Source organism: Pleurodeles waltl, chromosome 4_1 (genome assembly GCF_031143425.1).
Source record: "Pleurodeles waltl isolate 20211129_DDA chromosome 4_1, aPleWal1.hap1.20221129, whole genome shotgun sequence".
In the NCBI taxonomy this organism is placed as follows: domain Eukaryota; kingdom Metazoa; phylum Chordata; class Amphibia; order Caudata; family Salamandridae; genus Pleurodeles; species Pleurodeles waltl.
In genome coordinates this window covers 483,789,677-483,811,457 of record NC_090442.1, presented here as the reverse complement: position 1 = coordinate 483,811,457, position 21,781 = coordinate 483,789,677, and the positions used below count along the sequence as shown (strand labels likewise).

At 46.5% G+C, this 21,781-nt stretch overlaps 1 protein-coding gene across 2 annotated transcripts in view; it reads right to left on the bottom strand.

Annotated features, from left to right (window-relative positions):
* The window catches only part of PPP1R12A (protein phosphatase 1 regulatory subunit 12A), a 1,050,482-nt gene that overhangs the window by 571,953 nt on the left and 456,748 nt on the right, over positions 1-21,781 (bottom strand). The window contains exons 13-14 of one of the 2 annotated variants that reach the window (XM_069228774.1): positions 8,555-8,725; positions 7,982-8,149 (exon numbers count right to left, since the gene is read on the bottom strand). In XM_069228774.1, coding sequence (XP_069084875.1) covers positions 7,982-8,149; positions 8,555-8,725 — 339 coding nt within the window. The remainder of the gene's footprint in view (positions 1-7,981; positions 8,150-8,554; positions 8,726-21,781) is intronic. The other variant, XM_069228775.1, reaches the window with a different exon arrangement.

Here is a 21,781-nt window from a genome sequence, read left to right as displayed (position 1 = left end):
ATAGACTCGTCACTGGTGGTCAGCACATGAGTACGACTGCCCATACGCCCATCTCGGAGCGAGAGGAAACACGTCCGAACCCGACAGCGGAAAGAAAACAATCTAACAGTGGATTGGACGCCAATATGCAGTATAACCAAGGAAGAGTCACTCGATCCCCTGATTCCGAAAAGACTTCTTTGAAGAAAAACAACTTGTAACACTCCGAGCCCAACACTAGATCGTGGAAGCAATGCATAGTATGTGTATCGGCAGCTACACATGCCACCGAATATATATATATATATATCTCCTATTGGAGCGTAGCCTCTAGTATTTTCTGATACTGTGTTCCAAACATAAAGTACCTTTATTTTTGTACAACCAAGTGTTTTCGTTCTTGTGTGCAAGTACTGTGTGACTGTGGTGGTATTGCATGAGCTTTGGATGTCTCCTAGATAAGCCTTGGCTGCCCATCCACAGCTAACTCTAGAAAGCCTGGCTTCTAGACACTGCCTACATTTCACTGAGAGGGGATACCTGGTAAAAGGTGTATGTACTATTGGTACCACAACAAACACCTTCCTACAGTAACCATGCCAGAAAGAGGGTACTTTCCTACAGCACTGCAGAACCCGCATATGGCCTGTGTAACCAGCAAGATGCAGGAGTCCATGGTCCCAGCAGCCCCAGAGTCATTCTCACTAAAATCCAGGATAGAGTCTTGTGGCTTGGAAGTATAGGCCAGAAAAAGCACTGTGTCCAGAACAGCTCGGAAGTAAGGGAGCGTCTCAGAGGGAGTCAGATGTGACTTTGGCACGTTTAAAATTAATCCCATTGTATGCAAGAAGGTCCGCTGTAGTCTGGAGGTGGGAGACAAAAGCCTGAAGTGAGCCCGCCTTTAACAGCTAGTCGTCAAGGTAGGGGAAGTCTGAAACCCCTAACCTGCGCAGATGAGCTGCGACCACCACCTTCACTTTAGTGAACACCCAAGGAGCGCTGGTAAGGCCAAAGAGGAGCATGGTCAATTGAAAACGCCCGAGACCTACCACGAACCGCAATTAACGTCTGTGGGCAGGCAGAATAGGAATAGTCAAATGCTACCAGAGTGTCCTGGGTCCAGGGCAGAGAGGACTTGAGCCAGGGTGAGCATTTTGAACTTCTCCTTTTTGATGAACAGATTGAGGGACCGAAGGTCTAAGATAGGGCGGGGGGCCCCTGTTCTTCTCGGGCATCAGAAAGTAGTGGAAATAACAACCATGACTTACTTCTGGCACAGGGACCCTCTTTGTAGCTCCCTGTTCAAGAGAGCCGTAACCTCCTCTCAGAGAAGTGCCAGATGATCCTCCATCATCTGATCATAGGATGGTGGCATGGCTAGAGGGGTAGTCTCGAAGGGGAGGGAGTAGCCCCTTTGGACAATTTGCAAAACCTACCTGTCTGACCAGCTGGTGTGCCAGTGAGGCAGGTGATGACAAATCCTGCTGCCAACTGGACCTTGGTGGGCAAGGGTCAGACTAGGAAGGTACGGAGTCTGTGGCTGGGAGGAGGCAGTGTACTGGCTAGACAGTTGGGTCCGTGACCCACAAAGACGCTGGATCCCACATCCCCAACCACACAAAAGGTCGGCAACAAGCACAGCATGGTGACTGGTGGCGGGGAGCAGCTGCAAGACCAGGGACCGGGCCATGGCCTGGGACTCCTTAAAGCAATTGAGCGCTGAGTCTGATTTTTCTCCGAAGAGACAGGTGCCATCAAAGGGCATGTTCAACAGTATGGATTGGACATCTGCTGAAAAGCCAGCCAGATGTCCTTAACCAGGCGTAGCACCTCAAGGCCACCGAGGAAGCAACTGATTTGCCCAGAGAGTTGGTCGTATCCAGCTTGGGAGCACTTGCATTACTGTGTCCCATAAAGTATGGGTTTATCAGCCTAAAAGACATGCAGTGTTCATGGACCGCAATGCCAGGCTGGAGGAAGAAAACAGCTGCTTCCCAAGGTGATCCAGCCTCTTGGATTCCCTACCCGGGAGAGTGGAAGGGAACGCGCCATGGGATGTTGAGGCTTGGATGACCAAGCTCTCGAGGGTAGGGTGCTGGGTCAGGAACGCCTGGTCATTAGGCGCAGGTTTGTTGCGGCGGGTTATTGTCCTGTTCACAGGAGACCCTGTGCTGGGTTTCAACCAGGACCCAGCAGGAAATCAGTGAGGACTTCATTAAAGGGCATAAGGGTTTCTGACGTGGAGGCCCCAGGCTGAAGCACCCCAGTCAGAAGGTTAGTTCCGACTGCCACCGAAAGCAGCTCGAGGCCCAAGAACTCAGCCAATCCACCAAGGAACCATATGCCCTCTCCTCCATAGACATGATCGGAGAGAAGGTATGAGAGAAAGTATACCAGCGTCAGGGGAGCTATGCAGACCACTGGCTTCACCCAGTTCCTGAGCCCAGTCCACATGTTTAGGAAGCTAGATCTGTATATACTATACCAAAGTAAGGTATAGTGGGCAGAGAGTCCCGTGGATCCCCAGAGGATTTACAGAGGCTGAAAGGTAGTGTGGTCGAGCAGTTGGGCTTATCAGAGGGTAGTGCTAAGCATTTGCGCACACACACACAGTCAAGAAATGGGGCACATACTCAATGACTAAATCCAGGTCAATTGTTTTAGGTATCAAAAATATATTCTGTTACTTTATTTCTAGACACAAAAGAATCTTTGTTGCAGGTAAGTACAGTTTCAAGAATGGACCACTTTCAAGTATCAAATGCACTTTGTTTAGAATTCACAGGTAAAACAACATACAGGTAAGTAATACTTTTCAGTTTCAAAAGACTTGCAATTTCTTATAGAAAGCAATGCAGTCCTAGGGAAGGAAAAAGTCACTTAGTGCAACAATTTCTCACAGAAAGCAATGCAGTCCTAGGGGATGAAAAATAACACAATTTGCAGGTAAGTACTCAACTCATGATCCCAGTCTGCGGGTGTTAAGGTGTCCACCGAGCAAAGTTTAGGATTACACCAAGAAAGCAAAACCAGCAAAATGTGGCTGGCCAGGTGCAGGGGTTGAAGTTGGTGTCGCACACTCAATAGAATCTTATGGAGGCACAGGGGGCACTTGGAAGAAAACAGATGGCAGGTAAGTACTCACGACTTCCGGGAACAAACCTGGGGCGTCTAGATCAGCATTGGGGGGCGGGGAGGGTTTACACAGATCAACACCAAACACACACCCTCTGCGGCACAGGGGCAGCCGGTGCAGGGTGCAAACACAGCATTGGGCACCCAATGCTTTTAAATGGGGGAATCTCTGCGGTCACAAAGATGCTGCAGGCTTGGTCCAGGGAGTCAACTGAAGAAAACCAGCTGCTGGACAGGTAAGTAGAGAGCCCACTGGATGTTATTGGACCGTTGGTTGGGTCCCCCAAGGCCAGGGGACTGCAGGTGCAGAGGTACCTTTAGGCATCAGGAAATCTTCACCGGACCCAGTTGCATTCAGGGGGGTCCTCTGGATTTAAGCTGCAGGGTCGTGGTGTTGGTCACGAGTGGACTCTAGCTCAGAATCGCCTGGGGACCATCTCTGGACCAGTGGGCCACCTAGACAAAAGCCATGCAGCTTTTCAGTTGTCCTTTTCAGGTTGCCAGGAATATGAAGAGCAAGGTACAGGGGTGCCCCTAAATACTAGATTTAAGGGTTTTACAGGGTTCGGGTGCAGTAGCCAATGGTTACACATCCTGAGGGTAGCTACATCCTTCCTGTGCCCACTCCGTTTGGGGAAAGGGTCATATTCCTAACCCTATTAGCTGTCCTCCTCCAAAACAAGATGGAAGATTCTGCAATGAGTGGGGTCACCTCAGCTCTGGGCACCCTAAGGGTGGTCACAGCTTAGGTGGTCACTTATTGTGCTTGCTAATTTTTCCTGCCAGACCTGCCACCAAAAGTGGGGCATGGTTTGAATGACGGACATCTCCACTAGCTCGAGTGCCCTGGGGCAGTGTAACAAAAAGCAGGAGCCTTTGAGGCTCACCACCAAGTGTTCCTACAGAGGGAGGTGTGAAGCACCTCTACCCAGAGCAGGCTTTGTCCCTGACTCCAGACAGCACTAAGGCTCTCACCCCACGGGGTCAGAAACTTGTTAGTGGCAGGCTGGCACAGACCGGTCAGTCTCACACTAGAGGGTTGGGTGAAATCCAGAGGGCATCTCTAAAATGCCCTCCATGTGCATTTTCAATAAATCCAACACTGGCATCAGTGTGGGTTTAACGAGCTGAGAAGTTTGATACCAAATGTCCCAGTCTTCAGTGAAGCCATCATGGAGTTCGTAATGACGAAACTCACAGCCAATATTATCAATATGGCCACACTGCACTTACAATGTCTAAGAATGAACTTGGACACTGTAGGGGCATATTGCTTATGCAGCTATGTCCTCACCTGCGGAATGCACTCTCCACAGGTGAGGACCTTAGTATAGCGCACCCTGCCTCACAGCTGTAAGGCCTGTTAAAGGGGTGACTTACATATGTTACAGGCAATGGGTGGTGGGCATGGCACCCAGAGAGTGATGCCATTTCGACTTCACCTTTTTCTCCCCACCAGCACACACAAGCTGCAATGGCAGTGTGCATGTGCTTGGTGAGGGGTCTCTTAGTGTGGCATAATACATGCTGCAGCCCTTAAAGACCCTCCCTGGCCACAGGACCCTTGGTGCCAATGGTACCTTTTACAAGTGACTTAGCTATGTGACGGGGTGTGCCACTTGTGGAACCAATGGGACAGTTTTAGGGAAAGAACACAGGTGCTGGGGCCTGGTTAGCAGGTTCCCAAGCACACACCGAGTCACGTTAGCATCAAATATCAGGCAAAAAGTTGGGGGGTACTGCAACTAGGGGCCAGTTTCCTACAACAGGGTCTTCAAGCTGGTATTCGAAAGGGTCCAGCGACCCTTCTATACTTTCACTGAACTAGTACCCATAAGAAAAAGTGTCAAGATCCCCGCCTAAGTCAGAATCAGCATTGAGCGACTCCGCTCTAGCTCCATGTTGGAGTTGGAAAGGATTATGGGACAATGCCATCCGTGGGCAGTGTCAGGAGTGTCTACACCAGAACCATTGTTGTGAAAGGTTGCAATGGTGTGACCGATGCCGGTTCGGATCTGGAAGCAGATCCCTGGGTGCCCCCCGGAACAGAGGCCAAAGCTGCAGGTGAGGAACCTGAACAGCACCCTGCTGACTCTGCGGGCCTGAAGGCGCTCCGACAGGGTTCGGACTGCCTAAAGATGAAGCACATGGCCTTGTAAAATTTCTTCAATTGGGCAGAGGTGGCTCTGATTCCCAGAAACTCGGGGAGGCACAGAGCCAACCCTCAGGTAGGCACCAAAGACAGGGGCCTAGAGCAAGGATGCTCCTCCTCCTGCACTGGGCTGTCCGCCCGACAGGGTGAAGTCAAAGAGCACCTGTGCTTCTTCTAAGACTTCTTGTGCTCACCCGAATGTCCTGATGATTTTGAATGGGACGGTGAGTGGGGATGGCTCCATGAGCAGTCTCGGGACATTCCTCTCGACTTAGAGCGATGTGGAGCCGGACATCAGGTCACAAGTAGCTTTCGGGACCGCTCCCTTAAAGCCTTCTGGTACAAGGCATGGCAGTCGGAGCTCAACTTTCTGTTGTGGTCGCGCACCAAACACCACAGACACACAAGGTGCGGATCCGTCACCCACACCATACAGTTACAGGAGGTGCAGGGCTTGAAGCCAGCCTTCTGTGACATCCTTGATGCACCAAGAAGTTAAAATACTTTGACAAAAGGTCGAAAGGCCAGTTCAATGCAACTGTAGGGGTAGCTCTCTTCAGATCTGTGCATAGGTTGGCACGGAAAAACAAAGAACAGACCTCAGCGTGTCGGGTTGCCGCCTATAAACATGGCATATCCGGTGACCACAATGCCAATGAGACGTGGAGTTGACTGACACTGTATAACAGTGCGCAGGGCTACTGCTCGAAGAAAGATTTCCGGATCCACACTGATGCTTGGGGGAAATTTTAAGGCAAGGAATCTGCAACTAGAAGTCTCTATCAGATATATAGTTTCCACTATGGGCAATTATAGATTGAAGACTTCTCAGCACTACATATTAGCAGCAAGAAGAAATCTCTTTCCTCAGTGGGGGGGAGGGGGAGAAGAAGAGCCTGGGGCAATAGATAATTCAGGGAGGTTTCAGATAAAGTGTTCTGAAAGTCTGAATAGAGGCCAGCATCAGTAAACTGTCTAGCTCCTGTTCATCGTCCTCATTTTCCTTATTGTGAGGGACATCTTCAAGCCCTTGGAGGCACCTGAATAAGAACCAAAAGTAACCCATCTCCTAGTGTACTCCTGGTGTGCTGATGCTGTGACAGAGGTTGAGGGTAGTTATCCTCAACCACAAACTGAGCCTTAGATTTCAAGGTTTGACACTGAGTGAGTTAACACAGAAGTCAGCTCTGATTCAGCTAGCAGAGTTGGAACAGATTGTGTAACCAGCATCTGTGAAGCACTTAACAGCATCGCATAAGGAGGAGCCAGAGAGGCCTATGGTAATAGTGGCAGCGGATAGCCAAGATGAAGTTATCATTATCAGTCAACATCGGAGAAGAACCCAGTAGAGAAGGCTAACTGGAGGTTCCATTGTTTCTGTGGGAACCAGAAGCGCATTTGAGGGACCTGAAACCATTTTATAAAGTTGCAGCATGGCATTATTGGAAGGTCTCAAACTGCCGCAAAATCCACAAATTCCCTAGGAACTTAAGATGAATCTGCTTGAGAGATGGGATAAGCTCAGAATGAGAGGTTGAAGCCAGAGTTGAGCTCTTGAATCACCTACTTATTGATTTCTCCCAAGAGAGGAAGCAACGAACAATAATTCCACTTGTGTGTGGACTTGTCTGGATTTACCTGATGTCATCGAATGTAACTGGCAAACTAAACCAGGACTGACCTGGCAACTTTGGCAGCAGCCAGCCACATACAGCTTCACTTCCTACGTCTTGATGGTCTTTGTAAGCATAATGAAGCATTTCTCACAGGGCTTGGAATAAAGTTTGGTGCCAAGACACCAAACCAGACATCATGTGTGTTCCCTGACCAACATTTGCTTCTTTCCAGTGCGGCACAGCTTAAACCATGTTGTTTTTGGGAGAGACATCTCTGCATAATATCGGAAAAATGTTTGAAGGATAAGTAAAACTTGAAAAGATGTACGCAAAGTTCCAGAACCTATCAAAGCGCATGGTAAAAGAGGAACTAATGGTACACAGACATGGTGCCCACAAGGTTTTGTACCCTCAACTTCAGAGGATGGAAGTTATGACGGAGGTTGATGGTGCCATCGGCTGACAAGTGGGAGATAATGCAGAGTTTTATAGATCTAGTCTGGCATCCAGGAGATAAAAAATGTGAGAAATCTGTGGTTAGAAGTATCCCTCAGAAGATCCATGCAGTGGTGAAAGATGAAAATAAAAGATAGTAGAGGCACAGAGGTATCTTTTTTAAATACCAACTACTAATTTCAAAATAAAAACAAACATTACAAAATAAGACAGCTCCAAAGGGACAATGTTTCCCAAAAAATATTTGTCAAAACAAAATCTTCAAAACGGAGATCATAAAAGGGTTCAGGAATTTAAAGACGAAACAAAGGTGAGGTACAAAAAACTAAATATTAACAGTGATTGGGACAAACTGAGAAATACAGTCAAAATATATGCAATCTGAAGAAAGTGCAAAATTAAAGCAGAGTATAGAAAAATGATTTAGTAGAAAAGGACTAGCAAAAACTACTTAAGAGAAAATAATAAAAACTTAGTTTATGATTTTTAGGAAACTATGACTTCAGTGATAGAAATCCATGTGTTATTCAATAGACACCAGGATGTATTAATATTTAATTTCAATAAATTACCAAGTTGAAATGTCCAAATAAAGGGCAACAACCCAAGACTTTTCCATGCTACCATATGTAATTTTACACACCTGCGCCTCTCCCTGTAATCTGTTGTTGACGACACTGTGCCATCAGATGTTGACGTAGCTGTGGTTGTAGCAGTAGTATGTACAACAATCGGAGCAACAGGGTTTGTCAATGCCGTAGGAAGGCTTTCTTTCTCCGAACTATCCTCAGCACACAAACGATTTGAGGTACTATAACACAGGCAATAACAAAAAGAAAAAAAAGGAACAGCTAAACAATGAAAGCAAAGTACTAGACAGCAGTAAGAAAGTCAGGGGATGGATTTTCTTAAATAACAACCTAAGATGTTATCCCCTCAGAAGTCAAATCTAAAAATAACAGATTTTAACTATAATGTCCTTTTAATAAGAATAATAAAAATCGATGGAAAAAACACAACCTTTCAAACCTGGCATACCAGGACTGCTTCTTTGATTGGTAAAGGTGCTAGTGCCAGATTCTGTCATATGGATTCAAGTAAATTCTAAATAATTGTCAAATAAAAAAATCCAGAGCCCCATGAACTACTAAACAAAAATGTATGCACGTACAAAAGCATATTAAAGAAAGTTCGGAAACCAATTGAACTGGGCTACCTGCTTTGTGTGCCACTTGCAGGACCAGCTGTCATCTTTGTAGTGGCACTTGTGCTAGATAAAAAGTTTTTCTGAAAACTGGTAGGAGAGGTAAAAGTTGATGCCAAAGTTGCTGTGGTACTTGTAATACCAGAAGATGTTAACGCATCTGCTCTTCCACCAAACGAATTACTGGAAGCAAAAAGCAAAAGCGTTCAAATAGTATTGAGAATGGGTCTTGGTTACACAGAAATGCCAATGTGCACTACAGGAAGAACATTTTTTTATCGTTCACTTCATTAGTGAAATTACATTTTTGCTGGATTGCCTGGAAAACCTCTCCACACCGAAACCATAACATTTACAGCAAGCAGCTTAATTAAAACAGCAATTGGCATATGCATATCAAGGATGAGACATGCCGAGATGTTTAAAAATCACTTTTTAAAGACATTTTAAGGCAAGTATCGAGAAAAGTGGGAACTAGCAACAACATTGTATCCTTTCAATAGTAAACTTGCTGCTAACTTTGCAAAAGGTTAGCAATGAAACTCTTTTGGCAAACTTTCTAGGATAAGTCCAACACGAGTGACCCTGTTCCTTCTTACTATTTATGCTTCAAGAAACGTGGAATATTAAAAATTCAAGCACACATGTTCTATTTTTGTTTATATAAAAATAAAATTAAGAATATTGAAGAAAAAAAAAAAGGAAAAAAAAAAGAAATCTGTAACGTGGTTATGTTTCCCCGAGTAAATGGTTCCTCATGCAAGAAATAGCAGAGATGTCATTGATGCACCTCTTTGGTATGTATAAGCTTGCCATGCCTACAAAGCGATGTTATGGCCACCAGGAAAGCTGTTTTCAGTGTGAGCATTTTTAAAGTAGCCTTGTGCAAGGGCTTAAAGGTGTCTTCACTAATTGAAGTAACACCACATAAAGGTTCCATGCAAGTACCTTCCTTGGTGGAGCGATACACTTTGCTCGCTTTAGGAATCGTCTTATTACTGGAGCTGTGAAGAAACTTCCTACTATGGGGCCCCTTGTGTAAGCTTCCTCCTATGTAGCCCCTTGTGTAGGCCTAAATGTACTTCAAATGAAGCTTATGTTAGCTTGTAGTCTAGATGGTGCGTTAGAGGTTTTTTTGTAGGTTTTTTTTTTTAGGACCGTTGACTCCTTTGTTAACCACAAACTCTAGGTCTGTTTTGAAGTCTTCTTATTCCAAGCACATATCAGAGCTGAGATTTTATAGTTCCCTGAAAATGAAATCTTTTGATTCCTACGCTCGGATTGTGACTGTTCCATGCCTTGAACCCTATTTGACTTGGTTTTCAAGTTTTAGAACAGTTTCCTTTTTAACACTTTTTAGACTTAATCTAATTCATTTTAAGGTAGCTTTCCCCGAACCATGTTTCTGGAAAAAGGACTTACCACTTTGTCCCTGTGACTCCAAATCAACTCAGAGCACTTTGCACTTTTTTCTTTTTTGCCCTTTATATGCTGCTCCTAGAGGGGCCTTTATTTTACCCACGTTACGCCTTCTTAGACCCATTCATTATAAGGAAGCCCTACTATATCTCCAGAGATTGCCTGATATTCAAATTTGTCATCATGTATTAGACTTTGTCACAGCTTCTTTAAGTATTAGGAAAAGGCCTACTCCTTTTTAAAAAATGTATGTACGTATAGTATATCATTTTAAAGCTAATATTTGTACTTTTCTGACTTTGTGATTTTTAATCATGTCTAGTATATTTATCTATGTATGTCAAGGGGTTTCAGATTGGTTGCTCATGTGGTGTTCTTAGTAATGGTTTTAAGTTTTATTTTATACTATTTATAGATCGGTAAATGTGTCTTGGTTTGTACTTTTATGGCAATTGCCGAATAAAGTTATTTGACTGACTGACTGACTCCTTTGTATTCTTTCTTTTGAGGCACCATAAAGAGTTTTGTTTCTATTTTGAGAAGTAGCATTTTCTTGTTGTTGGTTTTCTTGCCTTTCTAAGAACCGCCATTGTCTTTTCTGGCAGTTTTTAATGTCCAACTTTTAAGTCTTCAAAATTCAGCCTGCCAGGCTCCAAGACCCCGATTCTGGTTGAAGTACCCTTCCTCTTTCCACGGACAGCAGATCTTGTTGTAAAAGTAGTTTTTGAATGTTCCCCTGCACCATCTGTGTCAGATCTCAAAAACATGTTTGTCTTGCCCACTGGGGGAGAGAGGGGAAATTAAGATTAAAGTCATGTTGCTCCTCTTGCACCTGTTGATCACCTTGTGGAACAGAGGGATCAGGGAAAAGAGTAAGCAAATGTCCCTGACCAGTGTTGTGGGTTAATTTTAGAGCCCTGTTAGGGCACACATATTTTAGCTTCGTGCTCGTTTACCTAGTTACATGCTTTTCTTCATTTATTCATTTTAGTATGGCTTGCTTTTAGAGGTGATATTTTATATTCCTAATCAACTGTTATTCTGTGAAAGTGTTATTACTTTCACTGTGCAACACTGTACAACAGTTCAATGTGTATCTCTGCCCAAGGCTGTACATGATAAACTATTTAGTATTGCAGCCACAAGAGTGCGCAGCCAGTCTCAACTCTTTGACACATGATCAAGTCAGGACTTTTTCTCAGAAAACAACATGCATCGCTATAAAAACATCACACAGGACAAAGAAGGTTACAGAGGTCACCTCAGCTAGGGGAGCCACCCTATGCTATACCACTTAAATGCCACTTAGCTGAAATCATCCCTGTTCTACAGCCAACCGAGGAGACGGCGGCCAGACCCCTGCTTTTCAGGTATGGGGTGGGTGTTCCTTCAATGGAACAAGTACAGACAGAGATGGGCTATCACTGCTATACTCTCATTTAGACACTACAAAGTGTAGGCAGGAATTCGTAGACACATGTTTATTCCAATATGATGGGATTGTTTACCTGCTTTTCACTCACAGTAATAATTCTAACTGTGCTACGTGTCATTTTCCTAATAATGTCAGCTCATATTTTATCATAGATTGCAGCCTTCTGAATAAATGCATTGAAAACTGTCCTGCATCTCTTTGTCTGCCTGTACTTGTGTGAGACTTGTTCTAATGAGAGAAAAGGCCTGGATTTGCCAACCACAACTTCCCTGAGGAGTCAGAGTGTCATGCGTCAGGCTGCTACAAATCACCTTCATTCTTATGTTTGGGTGAGGTGCTGTTAGCTAGCCGAAAGGGTTAGGAAGACAGATACCAGATGGTGTGGGGTCAACTCAGTCCCCTACACACAGTGGTACTGTCGCGCAAAACCAGCAGCCTTGCCTCCATGACACGAGTCCTACAACACCAGTTTATCGACAGAGCATTACCCAGGGATTGGCAGTAAGGCTGCCTGAATGCAAAACTTTGGCATTTTGCATACTGTGGTGTTGCGAAAATATCAATTGTCTGTGTTACCCACTTCCAACAGACCATTTCCAGTACTCTTTGGTTTAGCTCCCAATCGTGTGAGCATGACGCCTGTTTGCTGAGCTTGAATGCCTCTGTATTCCCCTGCACGGGAGGTGAATTTCTGTTAAGTCTATCTTCCTTTGTATCACAGTTCTTGGGCTAACCTCAATAATGCGAGGGATTGCATTCCGTCCTATGTTGACAGAAAACATTGCTGTAGTGTTGTCTGTTTGCATCACTAGGGATTTACTAATAACTTCTTCTGAAAGGCTTTTAAGGCTAGGAATACTGTTTTCAGAACGAGGATGCTGATGTGTTGGATCGCAGCCAGTTCCTTCGACACTCTCTTGACCTTGAGGCAGCCCATATGTGAGGCAATTGTTGTGATTGCTACTGTTGGAGTTGGTCGTTGAAAGTTCATGCCTTGAGTTATATTTGTTCTTTTCCTCCACACTACTGCTTCCTGTACTTTTTGTGTGACAACCCCTAGATCTTCCCAACTCCCCATTGCTTGTGACCATTGGTTCTGTAACCATTCCTAAATTGGTCTCATGAGAATTCTCACATATGGGATTAGAGGGATGCATTATGCCATCTTCCCTAATAGTTTCCCAGCCATCCTCCCAGTCACAGCTTGCCCCTTCTGGTAAAGCTGTGTCTACATCACCACTGATTGTGTTCTCTTTTCGCGGGAAACACCTTTCCCCGAATTTAGTTGATTCTTGCTCCCAAAAAAGTATTTGTTGTTCTGGTTGTGTGGATGACTTCTCTATGTTTATTAAGAACCTGTAGGAAGTTGGCTCTGGATATACTATTTCAAAATAAGAAATAGTGTGCACAAAGTCTGAGGGTTCCCCTTAGAGGTAAGATAGTGGCACAATTAGGTAATTCTAATGCTCTATTTTGTGGTAGTGTGGTCGAGCAGTAGGCTTATCAGAGGGTAGTGTTAAACATTTGTTGTACACACAGACAATAAATGAGGAACACACACTCGGAGACTTAACTCCAGGCCAATAGTTTTTACATAGCAAAATATATTTTCTTAATTTATTTTTAGAACCACAAGTTCAAGATTTTAAGTAAATACCTAAAATGCAAGGTACTCCACACAGGTTAGTTGAGAACTTTGCATTAGAACAATAACATGTAGTTTTTGTTAAAATGGCAATAAGCTATTTTAAAAGTAGACAGTGCAAAAATTAACAGCTCCTGGGGAGCTAAGTATTGGTTAGGTTGTGAGGTAAGTAAGACACTTACAAGTCTCAGTTCCTGGGCATAGGCAGCCCACAGTTGGGGGTTCAAGACAACCCCAAAGTTACCACACCAGCAGCTCAGGGCCAGTCAGGTGCAGAGGTCAAAGAGGTGCCCAAAACACAGAGGCGCCTATGGAGAACAGGGGTGCTCCAGTTCCAGTCTGCCAGCAGGTAAGTCCCCTTGTCCTCAGGGGTGCAGACAAGTGGGGTTTTATAGAACACTAGGGGGGGGGGAGACACAAGTAGGCACACAAAACACACCCTCAGCGGCACAGGGGCCGACGGGTGCAGTGTGCAAAGCAGGCGTCTGGTTTTGAATAGGTTTCAATGGAGGGACCCGGGGGTCACTCTAGCAGAGCAGGGAGGCACGGGGGGAGGCTTCTCGGGCCAGCCACCAACTGGGATAGGCAGAGGGTCACCTGGGGGTCACTCCTGCACTGGGGTTTGGTTCCTTCAGGTCCTGGGGGCTGCGGGTGCAGTGCTTGGTCCAGGCATCTGGTCCCTTGTTACAGGCAGTCGCGGTCAGGGGGAGCCTCTGGATTCTCTCTGCAGGCATCGCTGCGGGAGTCCAGGGGGGTCGTCTCCGGCTACTCACGGGGTCGCAGTCGCCAGGGAGTCCTCCCTGTGGTGTTGGTTCTCTGGATCTCGTGCCGGGGGTGTTGGATGCAGAGTGGGAAGTCTCACGCTTCCGGCGGGAAGAGTGAGGTCTTTAAAGTTGTAGAAAAGTTGCAAGTTTGTTGTAGGTTGTTGAGCAGAGGCGCTGCTCACGGGAGGTTCTTGGTCCTGGGGGTCGGGGCAGTCCTCCGAGGCTTCAGAGGTCACTGGTCCCTGTTGGATGCATCGCCGTTTGCAGGTTTGCGACTCAGGAGACAGGCCGGTAGGGCTGGGGCAAAGCAGTTGTTGTCGTCCGTCGTCTCTGCAGGACTGTAGGTCAGCAGTCCTTCTTTGTAGTTCAGATTGCAGGAATCTGATTTCCTGGGTTCTTGGGTGCCCCTAAATACTAAATTTAGGCGTGTGTTTAGGTCTGGGAGGGCTGTAGCCAATGGCTACTGTCCTGGAGGGTGGCTACACCCTCTTTGTGCCTCCTCCCTGTGGGGAGGGGGGCACATCCCTGACCCTATTGGGGCTGTCCTGACTGGTGGGCGACTCCTCCTTGTTTTTCTAATTATCCCGCCAAAAGTGGGGGCAGACATCTCCACTAGCTGGGATGCCCTGGGGCGCTATAACAAAGGGGGTGAGCCTTTGAGGCTCACTGTCAGGTGTTACAGTTCCTGCAGGGGGAGGTGTGAAGCACCTCCACCCAAGTACAGGCTTTGTTCCTGGACACAGAGTGACAAAGGCACTCTCCCCATGTGTCCAGCAACTCGTCTGGTGTGTGGCAGGTTGGCAGAAACTGGTCAGACCCACAGTAGAAGTCGGGTTGGTATTCAGGGGGCATCTCTAAGATGCCCTCTGGGTGCAATTTACAATAAATTCCACACTGGCATCAGTGTGCATTTATTGTGCTGAGAAGTTTGATACCAAACTTCCCAGTTTTCAGTGTAGCCATTATGGAACTGTCGAGTTCGTGTTTGACAAACTCCCAGACCATACACTCTTATGGCTACCCTGCACTTACAATGTCTAAGGTTTTGCTGAGACACTGTAGAGGCATAGTGCTCATGCACTTATGCCCTCACCTGTGGTATATTGAACCCTGCCTTAATGCTGTAAGGCCTGCTAGAGGGGTGACTTACCTATGCCACAGGCAGTGTGAGCTTGGCATGGTGCCCTGAGGGGAGTGCCATGTCGACATAGTAATTTTCTTCCCACCAGTACACACAAGCTGTGAGGCAGTGTGCATGTGCTGAGTGAGGGGTCCCCAGGGTGGCAAAAGACATGCCGCAGCCCTTAGAGACCTTCCCTGGCAGGGGTACCAGTTACAAGGGATTTATTCGAGTGCCAGGGTTGTGCCAATTGTGGAGACAAAGGTACAGTTTAGGGAAAGAACACTGGTGCTGGTGCCAGCATAGCATGGTCCCAGCACACTTTCAGACATAACTAGCATCAAAAGAAGGCAAAAAGTCATGGGGTAACCATGCTAAGGAAGGCATTTCCTTACAAGATGAAACTGACAAATTCATCAGTGATGATGGTTCCTCAACCATGTGGCCTTCGAGAGCGGACTTATCAGCGCTGCCTGACGTCATGCCACAAACATCAAAATAACTTATGTGATGGGTGGAATGCCTGACTGCTGTGATGAAACATTTCCACTACACCTACAGGAATATTCACTGATGGGTCTCTGTCTTGTAACAAATGATCTATCTGTTAATCTCCCTTTGTGGGGGTGGAGATTAGAGATGCACTGTCCAGCCCAATGTTGGGTAACCTTTATTGCACATATGAATGCCTTGGCAAACATAGTTCAGATCCTGCTATATGTCTGGGCTCCTGAAAGTGCTTCATTGCCAGTGTGGGGTGCTGATGAGTCCCCCACCAATCCCACAACTGGTTAAATACTGCTGTGCTTAATTTTTTTTTTATTATCTGGGCTCAAACATATTGTCCCTCTGCTCTTTTGGTATTCACATTTCTTTGTTAAGGATTAGTATTTTTTCAGCTGCGATCAGAAACTCCAACCGGCCCAGACCGCATGATCCACACCTGTACACTTATGCTATTGTGTGTTGTGTCCAAAATAAAGGCAATACGTCCCATCACTTACGACCCAATTTAACGTACTTACATGGAACTTGAGGGGCATGCACACACCCCTGCATAGCTACTCCTACCTGAAGCGTTGCTCTACAAGTATTGCACTGCTACAGGAGACTCATCTCATACCTGCAGAAAGTACCAAGCTGCAACGGTGCTGGCATGGGCAGGTATTTGCCACCAACTACTCCACCGATGGCAGGAGTGGGGGGAGAGGGGTGCCGATATGGTTCAGGCCTGGGACCCCATTTGTAGCAGGTATATACTTCTAAACCCGGAGGGTTATTATGTCATTGTGACGGGCCACCAAGACTGCAGCACCATACTTCTGGATTCTAATAATGCCCCGAATACGGATCAGACCTACTTTTTTTTATGCACTCTCGGCCACATTATCATGATGGTGCGCCCTCAAGTGGCTTATCGGAGGGGATTTTAACAGTGTACTAGCCACCACACTTGGTTCCTCCTCCCCCATTAACCCGCACAACTGCTACCGCCATTGCACAAATGTTGAGATTGGATCCAATAGTGGCAAGCTGGTCGATTTGTGGAGTTTTCTGACTCTGGGTATGAGGTATATTCCTTCTATTATGTACCCCACAAATTACATGTTCACATAGATAAGTTGGTGGGAAAGTCGTCTTTCCTCCCATCCATCACATGCATGGAGTACATGGGATGCACACACTCCGATCATAATCCCCAAATCCTACAAGTACAATCGGCAATCAATCCACCCCTGTAGGAAAGTGCCCTCTTTTTGGCATGGTTACCCCCACTTTTTGCCTGCTGTCAGTGTGTTTTGACTGTGTTCACTGGGATCCTGCTAACCAGGACCCCAGTGACTGTGCTCGCTCCCCCTAAATTTGGTTATTCTTGATGCCCCACAATTGGCATACTGGTGCCCCCATGTAAGTCCCTAGTATATGGTACTTAGGTACCCAGGGCATTGGGGTGCCAGGGGTTCCCCCTGGGCTGCAGCATGTATTATGCCACCCATGGGAGCCCATGCAAAATGTGTCTGTAGGCTTGCCATTGCAGCCTGCGTGAAAAGGTGCATGCACCCTTTCACTACAGGTTACTGCAACTGGTCACTATAAGTCACCCCTATGGCAGGCCCTTCTAGCCCAGAGCGCAGGGTGGAAGTACCTGTGTGTGAGGACACCCCTGTATGAGCAGAGGTGCCCCTATGAACTCCAGCTCCATTTTCCTGGACTTCGTAAGTGCAGGAAGTCATGTTACCCATGTACTGGACACAGGTCACCTACCTGTGTCCAGATACATAATAGTAACTCTAAACCTGGGCATGTTTGGTATCAAACATGTCAGAATCATACCCCAATACTGTTGACAGTATTAGCTGTATGATACCATGCACTCTGGGGCTCCGTAGAGGACCCCAAGCTTTGCTCATGCTAGTTTGCAGGGTTTTCCCGGGCAGCCTGTGCTGCTGCCATACTAAAGAAAGGTTTCTGCCCACCATCTGCTTGAACAGCTCAAGCGCAGGAAGGCAGAACAAAGGATTTCCTTTGGGAGAGGGAGGCAACACCCTCTCCCTTTGGAAATAGGTATTACATGGCTTGGGAGTGGTAGCCTCCCCAAGCCACTGGTATACTTTCAAGGGCACATTTGGTGCCCTCCTTGCAGAAACCGGTTTGCACCAGTCCAGGGACCCCCGGTCCCTGCTCTGGCGCAAAACTGGACAACGGAAAGGGGAGTAACCACTCCCCTGTCCATCACCACCCCAGGGGTGGTGCCTAGAGCTCCTCCAGGTGGCCACTTTATTGCGCTATATTTAATCCAAGGTGGGCAGAGGCCTCTGGGAGCATCTGAGTGCCCAGGTCAGGCAGGTGACGTCACAGCCCTTCCCAGATAGGTGGTCACCCTACTAGGTGACCAATTCCCCAGGGCTGTTTAGAGTCTCCCTCTTAGGTGGGTCCTCAGATTCGACATGCAAGATTCCAGCAGGATTCCTCTGCAACATTTACTTCACCTTCTGGCCACTGGAACTGAAACTGGACCCTCCAGGAACCGACAATCTGCAGCTAGAAGCAACGACTCTACTCTGCAACATTGTTTCTCCGGCTCCTGCCAGGAACTGCAACATTTCCCCGGCTGTGCATCCTATGAGGGTGATGAGTCTACAGGCTGCACAAGAAGCAAGAAAGAATCTCCCTTGGAGTGAAGGAGTCACTCCCCTGCATCTCTCCTCCAGAGCTCCATGGAATGAGTCCCCCTGGACCCTGCTGGTTCCCGGTAGCTCTGCATTTCTTTATTCCAAACATTTGCCTTTGCCAAGGCTTGTTGGTGGTTTCTCCACACGTCTGACCAACTGCAGTTCTTCTTCCAGCGTGGGGCGTTGACTGCATCACTTCAGGAACTCTTCAGCTGCTCCAGTGTTGCACTGCTGACTGTCTTCGTCCACTGTAGGCCTGGTGCTGCATCCACAGACGGGTGGGTAGTGGCTCCTGCCACAACTGGACACTCCAAAATGAATTGGACTTTGACTCCTTCCTTTACAGGTCTTCCTCTACCAGGATCTTTCAGTCTTGTCTGGGTCTTGCAAAATCCTCTTCTGAAGTCCTTTTGGTGGGTTTGGGGAAAACCAGGTTATTTACCACTCTCCTGGTCACTGGGAGGCACTCTGGTACTTACCTTTTGGGGTTCCTAGTTCCTCTAGCTCCCCTCTATCGACTCCACTTCCTTGGGTGGGGGCCCGACCTTCGCATTCCACTTTCTTAGTATATGGTTTGGTTCCCCCCCCTCATAGGCCATTCAGTACTTACTATTGCTTTCACAGTTTTCTATTGCCTTTTATGCCAATTCCTGACTTCTAACGTACATATAATAGTGTGTTTACTTACCTCCAGTTGGGGTACTGCCTGTTCAGTGTTTTATTATTTGCGTAACCATAATAAAGTACCTTTATTTTTGTAACACTGTGTGGTTCTTTCATGTGTGCAAGTGCTGTGTGACTACAGTGGTATTGATTAAGCTTTGCATGTCTCCTAGATAAGTCTTGGCTGCTCATCCACAGCTACCTCTAGAGCACCCTGGCTTTCTAGACACTGCTGAAACCTCCCTAATTGGGGATACCAGGACCTGGTATAAGATAACACCACCATAGGTGCTCACCACACACCAGGCCAGCTTCCTCCTCCACCAGCCCCCCCCCCCTCAAAATCCCTCTCTGGCGTTTACAGCCTACATTGCTGGAAGTCCCCCAGTTACACAACCACAGACTACTCAGACAACAATGCTGGTACAACCTCAACTAAATTGATAGTATGGGATGCCTTCAAAGTGGCACTAAAAGGACATTGCCGGGGCATACAAGGAACTAGTTAACAGAGATATTTCTCATTTAGATCATACACTCCTAGAACTAGAAACGCAGAGGGCTAGTAATCCCAGCACTGTACGGTAACTGGCAAAGTACAGAGCAAACATTGCACTGCTAGAAAGACTGCAATGCCTAAATTATGCTGCACATTCGTCTCGCACACATGCTCCAGTGGATGGAGCGGGGTGACTCTTGAAGTGACTTATTAATCAGGAAAAGCCTCAACTACTTATAGAGGCACTACGCTCTGCAACAGGCTCCATCCTTTCCTTCTCCACACACCATTCATGACAAGCTTACACAACACTATACTCAGTTGTACCAGTCCACTACGAACGCAAACTTGGAAGCCTACGAGTCCTTCACTAATCTGCCATTGCCCCAAATAGCCATAAACCAGAAAACGGAGGTAGATAGCCCTATTACGTTGGTAGAAATTAAGGATGCAATTAAAGCATTGGCTACTTTTAGATCCCCTGGACCTGATGGTGTGCCAGGGGAATTATACAAAGCTTACACATCTCATTTGGCTCCAAGCTTGTTGGCGATGCACGAGGAGGCCCTTTCCATAGGAAGTTTATCTGCCTCCCAGAGAGCGGAGACAATCAACTCCTTACCCAAACCCAATAAAGATCCAGAACTTATCAGCTCCTACAGACCATTAGCTTTACTCAACACTATAAGGTTCTAGCAAAAATATTTGAGGTTCGACTGGCACCTCTGGTCCTGTCTTTGGTCCACAAAGATCAAAACTGGTTCGTCCCTGCACGTAATACCTCCCTGAATTTGCGTTGTTTCTTTAGCGTTGTGGCTTATGCCCGTCAAACATGGCCCGTGCTGATTGCCTGATTTTGGAGCTTGAAAAGGCTTTTGACTCCTTGGAATGGAGGTTCCTTTTTGATGTGCTTTCTCAACATGGCACCGGCCATCACCTTCTCCAAATAGAAAGATTACTATACACTTATCCCTTAATCATGGTTATGACGGGGCCCCTTTTATCGGAAGCTATTAGCATACATAGTGGGACAAGTAAGGGCTGCCCATTATCACCCTTACTATTTTCTCTGGCGATTGAAGCGCTGGCAATGCAGTAAGGGGATATAATGGGGAATCCCAATGGGCAATGGAATACACGTATTATCTTTATTTGCAGACAATATGGTGCTTTATATCAGATGTGCATAACATGCCTGCTAAGATTGCTTCAACACTGGCCCACTTGCAACCATTAATGGACTGTGTGCAAACTGGAAAAAGTCTGGTCTATTTCTCTTTCTTCCTGATGTCCCTGACCTACGCTTCATTCTCTATGGGATGCAACTGGACTGGCAGCAACACACCTTCCAATAGTCGTGGATGTGGGTTTACCACTCTATTTACTATTACTGACTGCAAGCCCAGATGGCTTTTTGGCTCACGCTGCCACTGGAGGTGGTGGGGAGGGTGTCATTATTGAAAATGGTTGTCTTGCCCCACCTTTTGTATTTCTTTACATAACTTTCCCTATACATTCCTGTGGCATTCTTTTGTGCGCTAGATCAACAGAGCTGAGAATCGATTTGAATAAACAGATGTAGGGTGGCACTGACGAAGCTCTACACGTCCACGGACAGAGGACGTCTAGCTGCTCCATATTTTGAGCAGTACAACCTCCCTGCCAAAGTCCAATGAATTGCTAAGTGGCTGGCGGGTCTTTATTTGACAGACAAAGTGACATCCTCTCCTGGCTACATCTGTTTCACCCTTGCACTCAAGCACAACTACATGAGTCATTGTTATTGGGGGTAGCGTATCGCTATCACAAATGCCTACGCATCACTGAACATGTGTTCCCCTATGCACTGGGTTGGCGCTACTGGTTACACCCAGGACTGGGTAGCCCACATCATCTGCTGAAGGGACGACATGACACACTTCAGGTCTACGTACATTGGGGGACTTGTAAAGGGATGGTACACTAGCCACATCTGAGATGTTAATGAAGAAGGATGGACTATCCCATGGTAAATGTTTGCTTCATAACTCACTACTAGCCATGCTCAGACACCACTTGTGAGACATGACACTGGAACTGCACATGCATCTCATGATACAATGTTTGCATGTAACAGGAAGGGGTAAACACCTAATACGCTGGTTTGCTGATTCACTCCACTTTCACACTATCCCACGGCTCCTCACCCTAAAACAATGTAGGGAAGCTGACTTAACATGTCCTTGCACGGAGAAGGAATGAGAAAGGAATATTCAAAGGCCTTTGACGTGCTGCGTAATGCTAGATTCAAGCTTATACAGGTTTATATAGTGCACAGGCCTTAACTTACACTTGCCAACATCAATAGGTTTTATTGGAGAGAGGGTACAGTATGCCCACGTTGCACTCAAGTGAATGTTGACTTGCTGCATATGCTTTGGTCCTGCCCTCATTTGCATACATATTGGACCAGCATCATATCCAGCTTATCTGCATGCACAGAAAACCTAGACCTGCATAAATGGGAAATATGCCTCCTAGG